The sequence below is a fragment of the Vitis vinifera genome, chromosome 19, assembly GCF_030704535.1.
Source record: "Vitis vinifera cultivar Pinot Noir 40024 chromosome 19, ASM3070453v1".
NCBI lineage: Eukaryota > Viridiplantae > Streptophyta > Magnoliopsida > Vitales > Vitaceae > Vitis > Vitis vinifera.
Genome location: NC_081823.1, coordinates 5,082,247 through 5,104,200, shown reverse-complemented (window position 1 = coordinate 5,104,200; position 21,954 = coordinate 5,082,247). Strand labels below are relative to the sequence as shown.

General features: G+C 33.8%; 1 protein-coding gene across 1 annotated transcript; it reads right to left on the bottom strand.

Annotated features, from left to right (window-relative positions):
- Nucleotides 1–9,524: 9,524 nt before the first annotated feature.
- Nucleotides 9,525–15,123, bottom strand: LOC132253455 (uncharacterized). Its single transcript, XM_059735548.1, has 4 exons — nt 14,211–15,123; nt 11,604–11,672; nt 11,124–11,357; nt 9,525–9,652 (listed from the first exon to the last, which is right to left on the bottom strand). Exons 1-4 carry the CDS (start codon nt 15,121–15,123, stop codon nt 9,525–9,527), a joined length of 1,344 nt encoding a protein of 447 aa, XP_059591531.1.
- Nucleotides 15,124–21,954: the final 6,831 nt, after the last annotated feature.

Below are 21,954 nucleotides of genomic sequence, written 5' to 3'. Positions count from 1 at the left end.
TTATTTGTTTCTCTTTTAAAAATCTCAAACATCAAAGTCCTATTCTTCAAAAATCCGACTTTCAAATTCAATTTTCGATCTCAAGAATCTTACTATTCATGTTCACTCGTTTAAGCATTATTTTTGTTGTTATTATTGCTATTCCATACTTATTTGTCTATTTCTTTTAAAAATTCCAACCATCAAAGTTCAATTCTTCAAAAGTCTATTTTCCGAATTTAATTTTTAATCTCAAAAATTTTACTTTTCACGTTCATTCGTTTAAGTATTATTTTCGTTATTACTTCCAAATCTAATTCCCTATCTCGAATATTTCACTATTCACATTCACTTGTTTAACGGTTATTATTGCTATTATTATTATCTCATTCACTTATTCATTTACTTAAAATTTCATCTTTAAATAAGTCTTCAAAATTTCGATTTCCAAATTTAGTTCTCTAAAATTCCACTTTTCCAATTTCCGAACTTAATTTTCAATTCCTAGTATTTTAATTCTCTCATTTATTCCATTACTTACTTATTATTATCATTATTATTATCATTTTATTCATTTATTTTTAAAAAATTCTGCCTTCGAACGATTTCTAAGATTTCCAAATTTTATAATTCAATTTTCATAGTTTCTACTTCTCAAATAATTTTCAATTATGATTTCTTTCAAAATTTAATTTCCAAAGTCCCAATTTTCGTAATTTATTTATTTTTTTAATCCCAAACTCTCAAATAATTTTCAGAATTCCAATTTCTTTCAAATTCAATTTCTAAAATTCACATTCTTACATTTAATTTCTAAAAATCTAATTTTCAAAATAAATTTCAAAAATCTAGTTTTCCCTCGAACAGTTTTAATTTCTGTTTAGTGATATAAGTGATATGTTTTGTACTCTTTATCGTACACTGATCTCATTTTTATGATAGCGCATTGCTCGTTTGTGGCCCAGGTACGCATCCACTCCCATTCTGGTCATTCTCTATGCATGTTTTGATTCTCATATGTGCATGATCGATTTGAGTATCTGTTGATTTTCCTATTGATTGTCACGTCAGCTTCATTTTATTAGTAGAGACCCAACTTTAGGGACTTAGAAGGGTGCTACGGTATTTACCGTACCTTCCCAATAAATAGCCTGACCCCCGAGCTCGATTCGGTTTTTCACAGACCACCTTTTCCAAAATAAGGAGTCACACTTAAGGTTTTCTTTCTTATTTTGTTTATCCTTTTAAAAATAAAAATAAAAATAAGTGGCGAATCCAAGTCATTTTTTTTAATAAATAAAATCATTTTCAAATAAAAATCGAGTTCGTCATCAAGTGAAAAACTCATGAGTCGAAATGCGGGGTCCACAGTTAGGTTTCACATGGGTTGAATATAGTGATCGTGCAAGTGAGTCAAACTTCAAACCCATCCTAACTAGTCCCATATTTTACAATTCTAGTTAAAATTAAGAAATGAAATAATAGAGAGTTTAAGTCTTAAATTGTTGGCTTGAACTTGTAACACGTGAGCGACTTTCCACCGAAGTCAGTGGTGGAGCAGCAAAGGAAATTTTTATTCAAATTGATATGATAGAATGTCAATGGCATCACGATTTAAGAGTGCAACAAAATATAGCTATCACTATTTGATGACATGAGGTGACACGGCATGTCATTAGTCATTACTATATGTTCCCGTGAATATATCGTGGCGTGTTGGATTCTTCTTTTTAAACTTTTATTTCCAAATTACAAATTATTAATTATAATAGATACTTTTATTTATAAAAAAAAGAAAAAATAATAATGCTTAGTAAAAAGTAAGTAAATATTACAAAAAAAAATTATTATTATCTCAAATTTTAATAATTTTTATAACAAAATTTTAAATTATAAAATAAATTTTTATAGTTTTTTATTAGAGTATTTATATTTTATCTAAGAAATGTAACTATTTTTTTTAATGATAAAAAAATACATCATATCAACCGCGTTTTTTTCATGAAGGTTGAAATGTATGGTGCATGGTACAATTCTTAATCAAATTCTGTATTCAAATTGTTTGAATAAAAAGTTATTGAATTTCCATGAAATCGTGACAAATATAAATTATAATAAATCATGAATAAATGAATATAATACAATTCTTAATTCAACTATCCTTAAATTGAAATTATTTTTGCAATATACAGATATATATATTTATTGTGTGTTAAACTCGGCCCAAACATATTTATCTTTTCCTTAAACCCTTCTCATCGGGGGTAAGGTAAGATGTTATCTTTCCTATGTAAAAATGAATTTGAAAAAATTAGTCATTCATCTATTCTTGTTCAAGAAAAACTTTTATAGGATTATTTATATTTTTAAATGTAAATTTTAAAAAAGACCCAGGATTATGGTGAAAGTGTTTTTAACCCTTCTATCATAAAGAAAAAAAAATCAATTAATATTTACATGGAAATAAGTCTAAATGCTTTGAAAGCTTTTTTTTATCATATATTATATAACAAAAAAGAAAAAAGAAAAAATATTTTTCAAAAGAAACACTAATCAAATATTTTAAAGAAAAAAATTTAGTGACTAAAATTTTTAAAATAGTTTAAATTTTTTTTTAAATATCTAATTTTGACAATAAAACAAAAAAAAATATTTTAATATTATCAAATGCTTCCAGCCTATAAAAAATATAACCAAATCTTGGGGTAATACTTTGACAATTTTAATAATTTTATGATTGTTTGGTTCGAAAATATAAAATCACTGGATACCGATATCTTCATCTCAATTATTTTGTCATGTTTTGCCCATATACACACGGCATGAAGTTCCATCTATGTATATATAAGTAAAGTTTTGGTACTAGAAAAGCTAATTATCTTTTTCTTTTTTTTTAAATATTTACATTAGATGATTAAAAAAAAAACATGATATGATATGATATATATATATATATATATAGTTTTAAATATATTATTTCAAACTCTATTATTTAATGAAAATTTAACTATTTCACTGCTATTTTTATCTTCTTGAGATATTATATGTAACTGTAGACCCCCCCCCCCCCCCCCCCCCCCCGGAGGCAGAGATTTTTTATTTTGATTTATTTTTTCTTTTCCTTTTCCCAACTTTCTTCCGGAGCCGCTCGACATGATGGTCAGGAGCCGTTTCTCGGGCAGCAAAAGGAGGCTGGCAGCCAAAGATGATGATGAGTGAGCTGTTCTTGAGCAGCCCAAAGGGGACAGAGGAGCTGGGGCTGCAAGGGGGACAGAGGAGATATTTCGGTGGCTTGCTGAGGAAGCCAGGAGGAGGTGAGGTTTAAAAGCAAGAAGAGAGGTTGAAGAGGGGTTCGGTTTTTTCTAGGCTACTGTGGAGAGGGGTCCAGGTGAGGTTCTGGGAGTTAGAGGAAGAAGCTTGGAGTCCTGTTGGTTTTTGCTGGAGAAAAAAAAAACTTCCTCAGGTATGGTTATTGCAGACTTATTGATGTTTTTAGCTGTTACCTCTCTTCCATATCTCTTGTTGATGTTTGGATATTCGTTTGCTTGGGGTGGATAATGAAGGCCACCTATTTGTCTGTTGAAGATGTGATCCTAAACTCATGTTTTTGAGGTTGTTAATCTTACTATGCCATGCTTTTACTGTGAAATATTCCACAGTCATGCCAATAGTTGTATTTGATGTAGTCATTCTCACCTATGCATGGCCATTTCTATTCCTCACTACTCTACCTTCATTACTTCATACCTGTCAAAACCCGTCATCATGTCCATTATAGTGTTCTTTTCTCTCCCTAACCCCCTCGCCCATTCCATACATGCACGCGTGAAGCCCCAATACATGGCCACCTCCATTCCATACCCGTTTTCCTCATGCCCATGCACACGGCCACCCTCACTTCTCACTAATCCACTCGTTTCATGCCCTCCATGTTCACTTATCTCTCTACACCACATACCCGCTCTTTAAATACCCATGAGACCTATTCCACCAACCCCATGCACATAGTCACCACTCATCACACCCGTTACCACCCATTTCCCCTCATAAGCCTTTGCCACTCATTCCACCAACCCATAGCCCGTTTCTTGCACCACGCATGGCCCCCAAAATTCATCCCTAGCCTTCATTAAGGTCCCAACTGCACTCATTCGCGTGCATGGGAACCATGCAAACCTGGCCATCATTCACATACTTCATACTCCCACTCGAAATACCCCCCACGCACCACTTCTCTCTCTACACCGCAGCCATACCCATTCTCTCTCATTACCGCATCCACCACCTTTCCCACTTATCCCCCATTCATCCATCCCATATCTTCCCATGTGCATGCGGTTCATGCACACGGCCTGCTAGCACTCTCCCCAAGCCTTCCTATAATATCCATTTCCCACCATTTTCGAATCCCTTGCCAAGCGCCCCCCCCCCCCCCCCCCCCCCCCCCCCCCCCCACGTTCTGCCCATTTCCTCAAGCCAAAGCTCTAACCGACGCCGACCTGGTCTCTGGTGATGACCACTCCATGGCTGCCGCTCCATGGTCCTCCAAGAGCTGAGCGTGAAGGCACACTTGGTGACAGTCAATGCCCCGTCAAGCCGTCGACACCTCCGCCGTTCCTGCCTTCAGAAGCTCCCATGCCGCTTCCGGTTGCAGTTTTGACGAGGACGAACAAGATCTTGAAGCGGCGTCATCAATGATAGGTCTTCAGAGTCATTAGGATGCCGCGCATGCAGATCAGTTGGCGAGCTCCCGCGGGCACGGCCAGGTTCGTTGAGGTACAATTTGGAGCATAGGATATGGAGTTCGTTGACCCCCAGCCCAGAAGCTTGAGGAGTACATCTCCATGCATGTTGGTATCATTAAAGGCCATGAACGAAGGCCCGGTAGAGTTCAGAAAATTTATTTTGTTGGGTTATTCTAATCAGAAAATGGGTCATTTGGCTTACGCGGAGGACGGCTATCTAACCCTTATGCAATCCAATGGAGGGGGTGTCATTTGAAAGAGGTTGAGTGCAATCGGGCCCGTGTGAACAGTTCCAGTTTGCATGTTCGGCATCCCGTGCCCATTTCCAAAGCCCACTTACTCTTTTTTTTTTTAGTTTCTTTTAGTTACCCATTTTCATGCGTGCACATGTGGGAGTTTTTTTTCTTGTGCTGTCAGGTTGCCATCCTTGGCCCCTTTTCAAAAGCCCACAAGTTTAAAGAATTGTTTATCCTAAAAAAGAAATCTAACTCCCAAGTTAATTTAATTCCACTACTCTCCATCCTTAAAAAGTTTTAGGTCCTAAATTCCATTACCCAATAATTTTCCAAACCTCTAAATTCCCGCATTTATTCACTTAATTATTATTATTTCCATTATGATTATCATCCAATTTGCTTACTTGCTTATTTATTCATTTATTTAAAATTCAATCTTTAATTAATTTTTCAAATTGCCAAATTCACAAATTCAATCTCCAAACTCCCGCATTTATTCACTTAATTATTATTATTTCCATTATAATTATCATTCAATTTGCTTACTTGCTTATTTATTCATTTATTTAAAATTCAATCCTTAATTAATTTTTCAAATTGCCAAATTCACAAATTCAATCTCCACATTCCCGCATTTATTCTCTTAATATTATTATTTCCGTTATAATTATTATCCCATTTATTTATTTATTTATTTTAAAAATTCTATCTTTAAACAAATTTTTTTCAAACTTCTGATTTTCGAATTAAATTCCTAATCCCGAAGAATTCTCACATTCATATTAATTTATCACTAATAGTTTATTTATTCATTCTAAAATTCTATTTTAAACATTTCTTTAAAATTTCCGACTTCCGAATTTAATTTCCAATTTCAAAATTTCCAAAATTCAGGTTTATTTATTTAATCATTATTTTCGTTATTATTATTATTCCATTTATTTATTTACTTATTTTAAAATTCTAACATGAAGCAGTTCCAATTTTCCGACTTCCGAACCTAATTTCCAATACGAAGAAATTCTGAAAATTCCGTTCATTCATTTAATCATCACTTTCATCATTATTATTATTCTATTTATTTTATTTCAAAAATTCATTCTTTAAACAATTCCAATTTTTCGACCTTCAAATCTAATTTCCAATTTCAAAAATTCCAGCATTCCCATTCATTTATTTAATCATTATTTTCGTCCTTATTATTATTATTCCATTTATTTATTTCAAAATTCCATTTTTAAACATTTTTTTGAATCCCAATTTCCGAACTTAATTTCCGATTTCTAAAATTCTAATTTCTTTCAAGTTTGACATCCTAAAATTCCAACTGTTAAATTTAATTCCCAATACACCAATTTTCAAATAAATTTCAAAAATCCAATTTTCTCTCTAACAGTTTTAATTCTCTTCGGGTTTCAAATAATCTTTGGTTTCTCTTGATTTTATATAAGCACGAGTGCTATTTTCATAATTCCAGAATAATGGAATTTGTGGGACTAATTCATGCAAAATAGAATGGGCTTTGGTGGGGGTGCCCACATATGAGATTTCATGATTGATTGATTGATTGATCGATTCATTTGCCATGTGTGATCGATTTATTCTGTTCCTTGATATACATATAATCATTTTGCGTTTATTCACTAACCTCATTCCATGATAGCGCATTGCTGTGTGCTGCCCAGGTATGCATTCCCTCATTCTGATCATTCACTATACATATTCTGATTCTCATATATGCATGATTGATGTGAGTATCCATTGACTTTCTTATTCGATTGCCATGTCAGTTTCACTTTATTAGTAGAGACCCGAATTTAGGGACTTAGAGGGGTGCTACGGTCTCTACCGTACCTTCCCGATAAGTAACCTAACCCCCGAACCCGATCCGGTTTTTCACAGACCACTTTTTTCAAAACAAGGAGTCACACTTAGGATTTTTTTTTCTTATTTTGTTTACCCTTTAAAAATAAAACAAAAATAAGTGGCGACTCCAAGTCAATTTTTCTTAATCAATAAAGATCAATTTTTCAAATTAAAATCGAGCTCACCATCGAGTGGGAAACGCATGAGCCGAAATGCGGGGTCCACAGTAACATTTAAATTTTTAAAGGATATAATAAATATAAGGGGTAATTTGTCAAAAAAATCATTTTAAACTTCAATTCTTTTTATTATTAAAACTTTTTAATATTTAATTTTCAATTTTATCAAACATCACCTTATCTTTTAAATAATATTTAATAATTTTAAGAATTACAAAAAAAAAAATACCCTAAAAAAGTGCGGATAATATTTTTAAAATGGTATTTTTTATATTTTTATTTATTTATTTATTTATTATTGTTTTTATTTTCGAATTTCTAAGCTTGTTACGATTTTTATTTCCATATTTTATATTTTTCTCCTCTCATCCTTTTTTTCATTTTTTGGGGGCTAGTATAGGGCCAGATTCTCCCTAAGCCTAATAAATCCAAAAGATTTAAAATTTCAAACAGAAGAAAATCATGCTCGTAACCTATCTTCATAAATCAAGCAGGTCAGGCTCCTTCAAATACCTGACTTCCCAGCCTCAAATACTTAAACAATTACAACACTTTCTTTTAGGGTTTCTTCTCCAACCAAAGTATGTCTCTTCCCCTCTCAGTTACAGCTCCTATTCCAACCCGAAGGGTTAATCCTGAGGTGGCTCGCCGCACTGCTAATTTTCGTCCTTGCTTTTGGGGTGATCGTTTCCTCACCTATACTCCTGATGATCCGGTAAATGTGCTTTCATAATTTGTGGAAGCAAAAACATGTTATTTTCGGTCATGAGTTATGCAACTTGAAAATTCAAATTTATTTTTTTATTTTTTGTATCAAAATACTCAAGTTTTTTTTTTTTTTTTTTTTTTTTTGTATTTTCAATTGTTTCTCATGGTTTTTTTATTACTTAGAAAACAGTTAGCGGTTTATTATAAAAAATAATCTAGTCTGAAAAATAGTCTTAAAAGTTTAAAACACTATTTTTTACTGTTGAAATAAAAAATTGTTTTGAAGAACAATCTTCAAATATGTTCTTACTTGCTTCAAATGTTTTGGTGTACGGCAAGGAGGGATATGCCAAAAGCTTAGAAATATCAATAAAAAAATCCTAAAAAATAGGAAGTGGGAGCACACGCAGATGGAGGAGAATTTTTCCTCCAAAATCTTCTCGCCGATCTTCTGAAAAAATCAACGATTTTTATGAAAACTCGTCCATTTTTTGGGTGACTTTTCAAAAAACACCAGTTTTTTTCTTCTTTTTTTTCTTTTTTTTTTTGTTAATGATTTTTATGATTTTTTAAATTATTCATTTTTAATTTATCTTTCATTTTAAATTTATATTATCCTTTTATTTTTCACTACTTTTTATATTTATTTCATTAATCTTATTTTAAAAAAATTACTACCATTTTACTCTTAAATTTTTTTATATTTATCCTTGTAATTTTATTTAATTTCAAATAATTTTATTTTAAAATATTAAAAATGCAATTTTACTCAAAAATGGCTACAATATAAAAACAAATTAATGAAATTCTAATATTTTATAAATTAAAATTAATTTGATAAGATAAATTATTAATAAAATTAATTATTTAAATAAATTAATATTAAGAAAAAGTTATACTTATGAAAATTACACTTACAAAATAACTTCAATATATATATTCTTCTTTATTTTATTATTTTTTAAAGTTTTTTAAGCATTTACATGAATTTTGAATCATTTCTAATGGATATATATTTTTGTCAAAACATTTATTGATATTTTTTCAATGTAATCCCCAACATTAATGGCTCTCAAAAGCTTCCAAGATGAAGCTCAAATAACATACAAAAACTCTCAGTCCTCTCATAAAATACAAAGACCCCACCCTTTTTGTGAGCCCTAGGGTTTTTTTATTTTGTAGGCTTCAGCTTGCTTGGCTCTCAGTCAACACAATAATACCCATGTAAAATCAAAAGCCCAAATCAAAATAAAATAAACCGGACCCCAAAGCAAATACTGAAGCCTAATACCAAGCAGTGATCCAAAGCAATAAGGCTCAAGCTCAATATCAGTAAACAAGCCCAACTAAAATCACAATCAAATCCCAAGCCCAATATAACATGCAAAACCCAAAATGCAAACAGGACCAAATCCATCTAAAGTTTTACACTTCAAATAAAATAGGGAGTTAAAGCCCTAATAAATAAAATTCAAATCCCACAATCCAAACTAAAATAAATCTAAATCATTACCAATACCCATGTCATAATCCTACCAAAGGAAGGCCCAAAACATATATCACAAGCCCAAAAACAATTCCCATGATGAAGAACAAGGCAGTGAGGTCGTGCCGTCGTGGTTGGAGGCTGCCATGGTAGAGAAGATGGAGGACGGCCATTGGTAGTTAGGGCCGGGGGGAAAAGACAACTTGCTCACTTGGAGCTCTTTCTTTTTTTTTTTTTCTTTTTTTTTACTTTTTTTAGTTTCTCTCCTATTTTGGCCTTTGTATTTTTTTGGTAAAAGAGTGTTGAAATTTGACCTTTATTTTTTTTACGCGTGGCTGAGGGAGGTGATGGTTGGGACGGCGACGGGCTGAGGGTTGAACAGGAGAGCAGGTCCGTGGCTTGCAGAGGAGTTTTTGACTAATGGAGGTTGAAGGAGGAGAACAGGAGAGGGATCTTGCAGGAAAAAAAAAAAAAAAAAAAGAGCTAGAGGGGGCTCTCGAAAGGCTGTTTTTCGGAGATACTTATAGAGGGTGAAGATTTCATTGCCAGGGGGGAAGAACTCTTCTAGTTGTTACAGAGATATTGAAGGGAGAGGTTTTAACTGAGCTGAGGGGATCGAGGAAGAGGAAAGCTTATTGATCTTTGGAGATTCAAAAGAAAGATTCAGGTATGATTCCTTTGCGTACTCCTTACTCCTACTTCCTCATTGTTTTGGCCTTGATTGTTTCACCTCGCTGTTTGATTATTCTCATTTGTTTTATGACGCTTGGAGTTGCATGAAATCTGAGTTTCTTTGCTTGCTCTGTTTCGTCCCTTCTTGGTTTCTTGAACTCCTTTGATCAACGACTACCATGTCGATTTGTTTTGTTTTATTTAGCTCGTTTTTCTAGTCATGTTATCTTTATTTTTTTATGTTTCTTCCACCTATTCCGGATCCTTGGATTAATATATGGAGTGGGGTCTGGTTCAAAAGCCTACTGGTTTTCCTATAGTTGTGCTCTGTTTTTTTTTTTTTTTTTTGTTTTCTTTACTCTGTGCCTGAATGATACATGGTCCAAGCACTCTCCATTTCCTTTCCGTCTTCATGATCCTTTGGTGACTCTGTTGAGGGCGCTTCAAAATCAGCATTTACTGGCGCGTCATTTTGTTGCGTTTATTGGACTGCTATTGGCTTGGTTCAAAGCAGTTGGATCTAGCTCAGAGCCTCGAGAAATTATTATGGTCATGTCTCCAGGGCTGTTCTTTAGTCTTGCATTGGTTGGCGATGGTCTAAGACTGTATTGTGTGCAAATACCAGTGGTTTTTTTTTTCTCTTGGATCATCATGAACTTTGAAGAATTTGAAGAAAAATATGAAGAATTTGAAGACAAAATATGGAGGAACACCTCAATTCATTCTGTGATACCTTCCTTTACAATGAATGAAAGCATAAATAAATAGCCTACGGATATGAGACAATTCCGGAATGGAATTTCCCTTACATGGAAAGTGAATAAACTCTTACATGGGAAGTGAATAAACTACTCTTACATGGAAAGTGAATAAACTACCTTGCTAGAATTACTTCTAAATATATAAACTACTCTTACATGGAAAGTGAATAAACTACCTTGCTAGAATTACTCCTAAATCAATTATAATAAAGGCTGTACATTACACTAATTAGGGAAGTAAACAGAGGATGCTGGCTTGATTTCCAACACTCTCCCTCAAGCCGCGTTGTAGATGTTGATCATTCCAAGTTTTTCTGTCAGATCTTCGAAGTTAACTCAAGCAAGAGCTTTTGTGAGAATGTCAGTCGTTTGACAGTTTGTCGGAGTGTAGCTGACTTTGAAAACTCCTTCTTCAATCTTTTCCTTGATAAAGTGTCGATCTATCTCCACGTGCTTAGTTCGATCATGATGAATCGGATTCTTAGCGATACTGATGGCAGCTTGATTGTCGCAGTATAACACCATGGGATGCTTCAATGGAACCCGTAATTCTTCTAACAGCCTGTTCAACCAGATTCCCTCGCAAATACCTTGTGCCATAGCACGAAATTCTGCCTCAGCACTGCTACGGGCTACCACTGACTGTTTCTTGCTTCGCCATGTAACCAAGTTCCCCCAGACAAATGAACAATAGCCTGAAGTTGATCTCCGATCAGTCACTGAACCTGCCCAATCTGCATCTGAAAAAATCTCAATCTCTTTCTTTGTTGTTCTTTGAAAGAAGAGACCCTTTCCCGGTGTCATCTTGAGGTATCTCAATATTCTGATCACAGCAGTCATGTGTTTTTCGGTTGGATTATTCATGAATTGACTTACCACACTAACGGAGAAGCCGATGTCTGGCCTTGTATGAGAAAGATAGATGAGTTTCCCCACAAGACGTTGATATCTTCCTTTATCAACTGGCGCACTTCCATCACTTTCTTCCAGTTTGACAGTTGTATCCATAGGTGTTTCTACCGGCTTGCATCCTAGCATTCCTGTTTCATTCAATAAGTCCAGAATGTATTTGCGTTGTGAGACTGCTATACCTTTCTTTGACCTAGCAATCTCCATTCCGAGAAAGTACTTGAGGTTTCCAAGATCCTTGATCTCAAATTCCTTTGTCAGTAATTTTTTAAGTAAGTCAATTTTCTCTTCATGATCACCTGTCAAAATTATGTCGTCCACATATACAATGATAATTGCCAGTTTCCCTTCTGGGAAGTGTTTCACAAATAATGTGTGATCGGATTGACATTGAACGAATCCGTACCCTTTCACTACCTTAGTGAACCGTTCAAACCAGGCCCTGGGAGATTGTTTGAGACCATACAAGGATTTTCGGAGTCTGCAAACCTTGTTGAAATTTGATGTCGTCTCAAGTCCAGCAAGAATGTCCATGTAAACTTCTTCCTCTAAGTCACCATTGAGGAAGACATTCTTCACATCAAGTTGGTGAAGCGACCAATCGAGATTAGCTGCCAAGGATAAAAGTACACGAACAGTATTGAGCTTGGCAACTGGAGCAAAAGTTTCTTGATAGTCAATGCCATAGGATTGGGTGAATCCTTTGGCGACCAACCGAGCCTTATACCTGTCCACATTACCATCTGCCTTGTACTTTACTGTGAAAATCCACTTACACCCAACTGGTTTCTTACCTCTTGGGAGGTCAGTAATTTCCCACGTACCATTCTTTTCCAGCTCCCGAACTTCCTCATCGACTACCGCCTTCCACTTAGGATACTTGAAAGCTTCCTGAATATTCTGAGGAACTTGTATCTCTGTGATGCTAGAAGTGAATGCACGAAACGTAGGTGATAGCTTATCATAAGAAATAAAATTTCCAATGGGATGCTGAGTGCATGATCTAACTCCTTTCCTCCAAGCTATGGGCATATTAAGAATATCATTTTCTAACTCGGAATCAACAGTACCATCAGGAGCATTGTTACCTGGAAGTTTGCTTGGATTAGGACCCGGTTCTGCCTCATGGGTTTGTTGAGAAAGTGCTCTTTCCTCCGTTTCCTCTTGGATGTGCTCCTTATCCCACAAGTCAACAATGGACTCGGGTTGATTAAATGACTCTGGAGGAATGTGATTTTCAGTGGTGATGGGTGACTCACTGAATGACTCAAGATCCCAAAATTGATATTCTTGAGTTGAATTCTCCCCCTGAATATCGTTTTTGGGATAGTAAGGCTGGGTTTCAAAAAAGGTGACATCCATTGAATTGTAGAATTTTCTTGTGACCGGAGAGTAACACTTATACCCTTTTTTATTTGAAGAATACCCAAGAAAGATGCACTTGAGTGACCTAGGATCAAGTTTACTTCTATGTTGTTGATTGATATGAACAAAGACAGAGCACCCGAAAATTTTGGGTGGGACGGTGGAGATGAGACGAGTAGTCGGAAAGGATTTTAGGATTGTTTGACAAGGTGTTTGGAATTTTAGTACCCTAGACGGCATCCTATTGATGAGGTAGGCTGCCGTAAGGACAGCTTGCCCCCAGAATAATTTTGGAACATTCATGGAGAACATTAGTGATCTAGCCACCTCTAACAAATGCCTATTTTTCCTTTCAGCGATTCCGTTTTGTTGTGGGGTATCAACACATGAACTTAAGTGAACTATCCCTTCTTGTGCTAGAAATTCTCCTAGAATGGAGTTGAAATAATCCCTAGCATTATCAGACTTTAGAATTTGTATTTTTGACTGGAATTGGGTCTGAATCATATTTTTAAAATTTTTGAAAATTTGACTTGTTTCAGATTTTTCTTTCATGAGGAATACCCAAGTTAATCTAGTGTGATCATCTATGAATGAGACAAACCACCTAGTACCAGTTACATTTTTTATTCTTGACGGACCCCAGATATCGCTATGAATCATTGAGAATGGACTAGACTCTTTATAGGGTTGAATGGGAAAGTGAGACCGGACTTGCTTTGATAATTGACAGATTTCACACTCAAAGGATTTTGGATTTTTATTAAATAATGAAGGAAATAAATGCTTGAGATACATAACATTTGGATGACCTAAGCGATAGTGCCACAACCTAATTGCACTATCGTTATTTTGACATGAAACCGAAAAAGAATTACTACCAACTGTCATTTGAGGTTGTTCTTGTGGATCGTGGCGCTCCTTAAGGATGTAGAGTCCAGATCATTCCTCAGCATTGCCAATCGTCTTCCCCGAATCCAAATCCTGAAATTCACAGTGAGTGGAGGAAAAATTAGTAATACACTTCTTTTCCTTAGTGAGTTTACTAATTGACAATAGATTACAGTCCAAGTTAGGAACAAGGAGAACAAAGTTGAGAGTAAGATCCCTTGATAGCACAACTGAACCTGTTCCGGCAACCTTTGATAGTGAACCATCTGCTATTCGGACTGTTAAATTATTTGGACATGAGCTATATGTATCAAAAATTGTCGCATCTCCCGTCATATGATCAGATGCTCCTGAGTCCACTATCCAAGGTTTTTTACATTTCTTACCAGCAGTGAAGGCACTCAAAAAATTACCTTTGTGCGCCAAGGTTCCAGAACCAATGACCTGGTTGGAAGATGAGCCAGTTTGTGACTGTATTGATAAAAGAGGAGACAGTAGTTTCCGAAGCATCTCCATTTGCTCCTTATTAAAAGGGCTAGCTTCAGGTTGTGGCGATTGTTCATCGGTAGCCACATGATTGCCTCGTCCTTCTTTCTCAAGTGGTTGACGTGGCTTCCAATCTACTGGCTTTCCATGAATCTTCCAGCAAGTTTCTCTTGAGTGTCCCGGCTTTCTGCAATGATCACACCAAGGTCTACCTCCTTTAATTTTTTGACAGTTGTCAAAAGGAGCGAATTGAGTCTTAAGAGCCGAGCTTTTTGCCATATTCAATTGTTGATGGGATCCCATCATGAGATTTTTCCGACTTTCTTCGCAACGGACTTCAGAGAATGCCTCTCTGAGGCTAGGTAGGGGTTTTACTCCCATGATTCTTCCTCTGATTTCATCAAGATTTTTGTTCAAACCTAACAAAAATTTAAACACACGTTTCCCTTCGACAATCTTTTTATACAAAAAACCATCTATAACACAATTCCAGTTATGAACCTCAAACGTATCAAGTTGACGCCATAGACGAGTAAGAGTATTGAAATATTCAGTTACCGTAAGGTTCCCTTGACGCAAATCGTGGAGGATGCCTTCAATCTGGATGATTTCAGATGTGTTTTCCTTGTCTGAGAAAGTTTCTTTTGCAGTGTCCCAGATTTCTTTGGCAGTATCAAATGACAGAAAATTTTCACCAATGTCAGCGGTCATAGAGTTGACTAGCCAGGACATGACCATATTATTTTCTGCTATCCACTTTTTGTAGGTTGATGCTGTGGTTTCTGGTGCCGCCGAAGCTCCGGTGATGTAGTCATCTTTCTCCTTTCCCCGTATAAACATTAATATGGACTGAGACCATTGCAAATAATTTTGCCCATTCAGTTTATGGGCTGTGATTGGAAGATGAGAGGTTTCCATATGATGAGAGGATGAAGATGATGAGATGATGATATCAGAAGTAGAGGATGATGAATTGGTAGCCATTCCAAAGGCTGGACCGTATTTAGGCATAAATTAGAAGAATAGAATTGAGTAAAAAAAAACTGACTAAAGATGAAGACGAAGAGACAGGATTAAACTTGCTCTGATACCATGAAGAATTTGAAGAAAAATATGAAGAATTTGAAGACAAAATATGGAGGAACACCTCAATTCATTCTGTGATACCTTCCTTTACAATGAATGAAAGCATAAATAAATAGTCTACGGATATGAGACAATTCCGGAATGGAATTTCCCTTACATGGAAAGTGAATAAACTCTTACATAGGAAGTGAATAAACTACTCTTACATGGAAAGTGAATAAACTACCTTGCTAGAATTACTCCTAAATATATAAACTACTCTTACATGGAAAGTGAATAAACTACCTTGCTAGAATTACTCCTAAATCAATTATAATAAAGGCTGTACATTACACTAATTAGGGAAGTAAACAGAGGATGCTGGCTTGATTTCCAACAAACTTCATGTAGTTGGAAAAGAAGGGATTTATTAAAATGTTCTGCTATCTCTAAGCTCTCAAATGGATTTGGAAAGGTAAAGGATGTCAGTTCAGTGGCTTGTGTTTAGAGAGGTTGGATAAATGTCGATATTGGTGAGACTATTTGTAAATCATGTTGAGCACATTTAAGTTTCATCCCTTGACCATCAGAGGCACTTGTTGAAGTTGGTAACGCTGGCGAAGCTTTTGGTAAGTGACTGGACACTGAGCATGAAATCAACAGTCCATAGAGATGGGATATTCGCCTACATTTCCTCATCACCATGCCTATCTCACTCACCTATCACCTAACCCTCTCTTCAAATCTCATTCACGTGTCTAGCCTATTACCCCACACATATCTATTTCATCTCATACCCATGCATGCTAGCCATCACACTTTCTCTCTCTTCACCACAGTGTCTCTTCTCCATATCCATTTCACGCCCACTTACACCGTCTGTTCCATCACCCTCTCAAGTGCCTATATGCCCGTCACCACACCAAACCCGTTTATTTACCACCTTTGCATGGCCATGCATGGCTGCATCACGCTCACTTCGTGCCTCCCAAACACCATATCTATATTTCATTCTTCACCCGTTCATCATACCCATAATCCTATACCCATTTCCTGTCCACTCCCTCCCATCATTCTCTACATATATTCATCACCTTTCAAACCCCATACCTCAACTTACCCATAACCCTTTCCATCACACCACTTTATACCCACATCTCATACCCTCCGTGCACTTTGATTTCCCATTAGTTTATATCACTCCATACCCCTCATTCCACACATACGCTCATCCCTTCGTTTTCTCTCTCTACACCACCACCCAAATTCATTGGAACTCCTCATCACTTAAGCCCACACTCCTATTCAGCTTCTTCACACCCATCTACCCGCAAACCCCATCCATATTATCCACATCTCCATCCTTTAACACCCCTCAAACCCATCTCTCTCCTTCTAAGCCTTCATCTTGTCATGCCATACTCTCCACAGTCAATCTATCCTATGACATTGCACTCACCACCGGCTGTTGATTCCTTCATCATGCCATTTCTTCCACTCTTCATACCCCACGTCCTCATGCATATACCCCTTCTCATACCCCATGCAATATGCCCGTTTCCTCACCACCTTTTCTCTCTCTACACCACACTTCTTTCATGCATCCCGTTTTCTCATTAATCTATACCATCCCATGCCCCCACCCAATGCATACCATCACCCTCACATATATCCACTCACCCGGTTTCTCTCTCTACACTCCATACCTTTCATGCATATCCATTTCTCGTTCATCTACCCCATCCTTCCCACTAGTCCCATATCCTCTTTTTCCTACCATCCACACACCCCATACGTTTCATGTCCATACCCACTACCCTATTCTTCATTAACCTCTTCTTTTTATTCACTTTCTATGCCTACACCACCACCCAAACCCACTCAAACTCATCATCGCTCATGCTCGTGCTTCCGCTCTTCTCACTACCATGTAGCACCCCTTTCTCTCTCTAACAATTTCATCGAACCCACTTCCCGTCATCACCTTCCACTACCCCTTATATCATTCTTTAGTCACCCATTTGCTCCCTCTCCTCTCCTGCGCGTGGAACTTCAAGCATCCATACCCATCTCTCACCCTCTTCACCACCACTTCCAGGCCCATTTTTGAAGTCTAAGGCCTATTAATCCCAGTTTGCATGGTATCACTTCCAGGCCCATTTTTGAAATCCATATTATTATTATTACAGGGCCCATTTTTTAAGCCCATGGCCTATTATTATTATTATTATTATTATTATTATTATTATTATTAATTCACACTTTTAAAATATTATTATTATTATTGTTATTATTAATTCAACTTTTAAAATCTTATTATTATTATTATTATTAATTCAAACTCTCAAAATCTTATTATTGTTATTATTATTAATTCAAACTTTCAAAATCTTATTATTATTATTATTATTATTAATTCAAACTTTCAAAATCTTATTATTATTATTATTATTATTAATTCAAACTTTCAAATTATTATTATTATTATTATTATTATTATTATTATTATTATTAATCCAACTTTCAAAATCGTATTATTATCATCATTACTAATTCAACTTTCAAAATCTTATTATTATTATTATTATTATTATTAATTCAAACTCTCAAAATAATATTATTATCATTATTATTAATCCAACTTTCAAAATCTTATTATTATTATTATTGTTATTAATTCAACTTTCAAAACCTTATTATTATTTTCATTATTAATTGAACTTTCAAAATCTTATTATTATTATCATTATTATTATTATTATTATTATTATTATTATTATTATTATTAATTCAACTTTCAAAAGCCATATTCTCGCAGTTTGATTTCTTAAAGTTCATTTCCTATTATCATCATTATTATTAATTCAACTTTCAAAATCTGCATTCTCGCAATTCAATTTCTTAAAGTTCATTTTTTTTATTATTATTATTACAAATTCAACTTTCAAAATCTATATTCTCGCAGTTTAATCTCCTAAGGTTCATTTCTCATTTTCTTTGACAAATTTCAATTTAATTACCGAAGCTCTAATCCTTTAAATTTAATTCTCAATACTCCAATTTTCAAATAAACTCCAAGAATCCAGTTTACACTCGAATAGTTTTAGTTTCACTTCGGTTCTTAAATAATCTTCTGATCTTCTTAATTCTACGTAAGCAAAAATGAATTCTTCATAATTGTAAAACACGGAATCAGTGATATTAAGTCGCTAAATAAACGGGTTTTGGTGGGGGCCCAACATGGGTGACTTTATGATTAATTGATTGATCATTTGCTTTGATTATCATACGTGATTGATTTACCCTACTCTTTGACATACATGCGATTATTCCTAAATTGTGCACTAACCCTCTCTATTAAAAGTGCATGGCGGCTCGTTGCCCAGGTATGTACCCATCTTCCTTCTAATCGTTGTCTATGCATGTCTCGATTCTTATGTGTGCATGATCATTCAGGATATTTATTGATTTACTCGTAAATTGTCACGTCAGCTTCATTTTATTAGTAGAGACCCGACTTTAGGGACTTAGAGGGGTGCTATGGTCTTTTACCGTACCTTCCCGATAAGTAACCTGACTCTTGAACCCGATCCGATTTTTCGTAGATCACCCTTTCCAAAATAAGGAGTCGCACTTAGGGTTTTCTTTCTTATTTTGTTTACTCTTTTAAAAATAAAACAAAAATAAGTGGCGACTCCAAGTCATTTTCTTAATCAATAAAAATCATTTTTCGAAATCAAAATCAAGCTCGCCTACGAGTGGAAAACGCATGAGCCAAAATACGGGGTCCACAATATGCTTTGAATCTTTTATTTATTTCATCTTATTTTTATTTGAATAGTTTATTTTGTATAGTTTTTCTGTATAGTTTCATTTTATTTTCACTAATAGGTATTTTCAATCACTAAATGTGTAAATAAAATAAATTTTGAACTTTTTTTTTTTTTTTTGAGGAAAAAACAATTAAAAACTATTTTTAGTAAATTGAAATATTTTTTATAAAAATTGTAAAATAGTTATAAAATATGAGAATTTATTTCATTGTGGTTGGAGGCTGCCATGGAAGAGAAGATGGAGGACGGCCATTGGTAGTTAGGGCCGGGGGGAAAAGACAACTTGCTCACTTGGAGCTCTTTCTTTTTTTTTTTTTTTTCTTTTTTTAGTTTCTCTCCTATTTTGGCCTTTGTATTTTTTTGGTAAAAGAGTGTTGAAATTTGACCTTTATTTTTTTTACATTCATCTGTGAAGAGTTATTATTGTAGGAGGCTTGACTGCATAGGGTACTTTTTTCCTTCTATTTATTTCTTTTCATTCCTGTTTTGTAAATATATTTTTTTTTCTATACTAATTCTTTATTCGGTATGTTTTTTTTCATTTACTTTCATTTTTTTTTAGCACAATGATTTGTTGTATATGCTTTGAATCTTTTATTTATTTCATCTTATTTTTATTTGAATAGTTTTTCTGTATAGTTTCATTTTATTTTCACTAATAGGTATTTTCAATCACTAAATGTGTAAATAACATAAAATTTGAACTTTTTTTTTTTTTTTTGAGGAAAAAGCAATTAAAAACTATTTTTGGTAAATTGAAAAAACAGTTATAAAATATGAGAATTTATTTTATTGTGGGAACTTATATAAATGATTATCCATATTAATGTAGATCTCTTTGTGACTCGCTATAACGTGAAGAAGACTTATAATGAAACACATGTCAAACAAGTCCTAGATTATGTGACCAAGTATTCTTAAAAATTAAAGTTTAAAGAAGAAAGAAACAAAAATATTTTTTTTATAATCTTAAAATTTTGATTAGTTAATGAACTTCGATTTGTATAGGTATATGTCTCCACATGTACATAACTTTGATCATTTGTTTATTAAATTTTATTAAAACTTTGTAATCGCAAATAAGTGAAAATTTTTAAGGCAAGACACAAGTGACCTAGTTTTAAGAAATGATTTGCATATTTATTCAAATGGATCATATAAATATAAGAAAAAAAAATACACCTAGATGTCAAGAGTATAAGCATAATTCGATGAATCAAATCCAAGAAAGAGGAACAATAATAATATCTAACTATGTGACACATAGATATGTACTAAGTACTCACACTTTGACCATTGCGTGTAAGGTTTTTGGGTCATAAGGGATTGGTTTGACTCAAACTCTAGTACATAAAAGTGTTTGGCCCCATCTTAATTTTAGGGCTTAGCAGTTAACCCACAACACACAAAACCCATGATCAACAAACCCTTTTCTTTACTCTTTTTCTTCTTTTGGATCCTAAGAAGACCAACTTTAATTTGTCTATCTTAAACAATTTGTCCACGATGACTCTCCCAACTTCTAGTGAAGAGTTTCTAATGGGTAACTATGGATAACTACCTAAAATAATTGATGGATCTTTTGATGTGATGGAATAGTTTTGGTAAAGTTATTACTTTTGTATAAATATGTTTTATTCTCATTGATCTTGTAAAAGTTTTAAATTTATGCTTTGATACCAAACATTAGAATCAAATATTTAATCATCTTATCTGGAATCTTCAACTTAAACTCTAATATCAATTATTATAATCAATATAAGGATTAATCATTTGAAGGCATACAATAGAGTTTGACCATACAATTCGCGTATTTTAAAACCATGACTCATCCTAAGACTTATAACAATATCTAATCATATTCGAGTTTGCACACTTATCCCAATGCCAATTTCAACAATAATTTTTCTTAGGAAACAATATTCTTGCATACCTAATAATAATTATTTAATCTTTATATTATGTTGTTAATATATCTACATTGAAACTTCTTCTAGCATGACAAGTGAGAACAAATTTATATCATGTATTCGAGTTGTAAGGGGTCGCGTGGTAGGAGAGGGGTGACTAGGTATGTTATAATTTTGTTCTTTAAGAATGAAAAATGACTTTCAGATGTACATGTTGTGTGGGAACGGTTAAGCCTCATTCCCGATATGAATATGAATAAGTGCGATGTTAAATATTAGCTTGACCTTATTGGTAGTTAATTGATTTTTTTAATAATATAAATAAAAGAGTGTTATATTCTAACTTTCAAATTTTTCTTCTTTTTTTTTTTATAACTATACAAAATAAAAAAATTTGGAACATTTTAATGAAAAAGTAATTCTTATAAATCAATAAAATAGAATTTTAGAATATGAATTCTACAATATTAAGAAATTAAAAACAAATAAAAATAATGATTATGATATATAGATGATGATACAAAAATTCAAAAATAAATAATATCAAAATAATAATTCTTATGAGTTAGTTAAATAAAGATTATTTAGTATACTAATTTTATCATATCAAATAATTAAAAATGAAGACAAATTTTAAAGGAAATTCATTAAAAGTGAATCTCATAAATCAATTAAAATAAACATTTTAAAATTTGATTAATTTTATTGTATTAAGGAGTTAACAATAAAATGTTTTAATTTTAAAAGAATTAAAATTGTATAATAAAAAAGATTCGACAATAAAAATTATTATTTATTATTTTAGATACGTGAAAAGTAATCAAGGCTAATTTGTTCAAAATGGGAATACACGTGTTAACAAC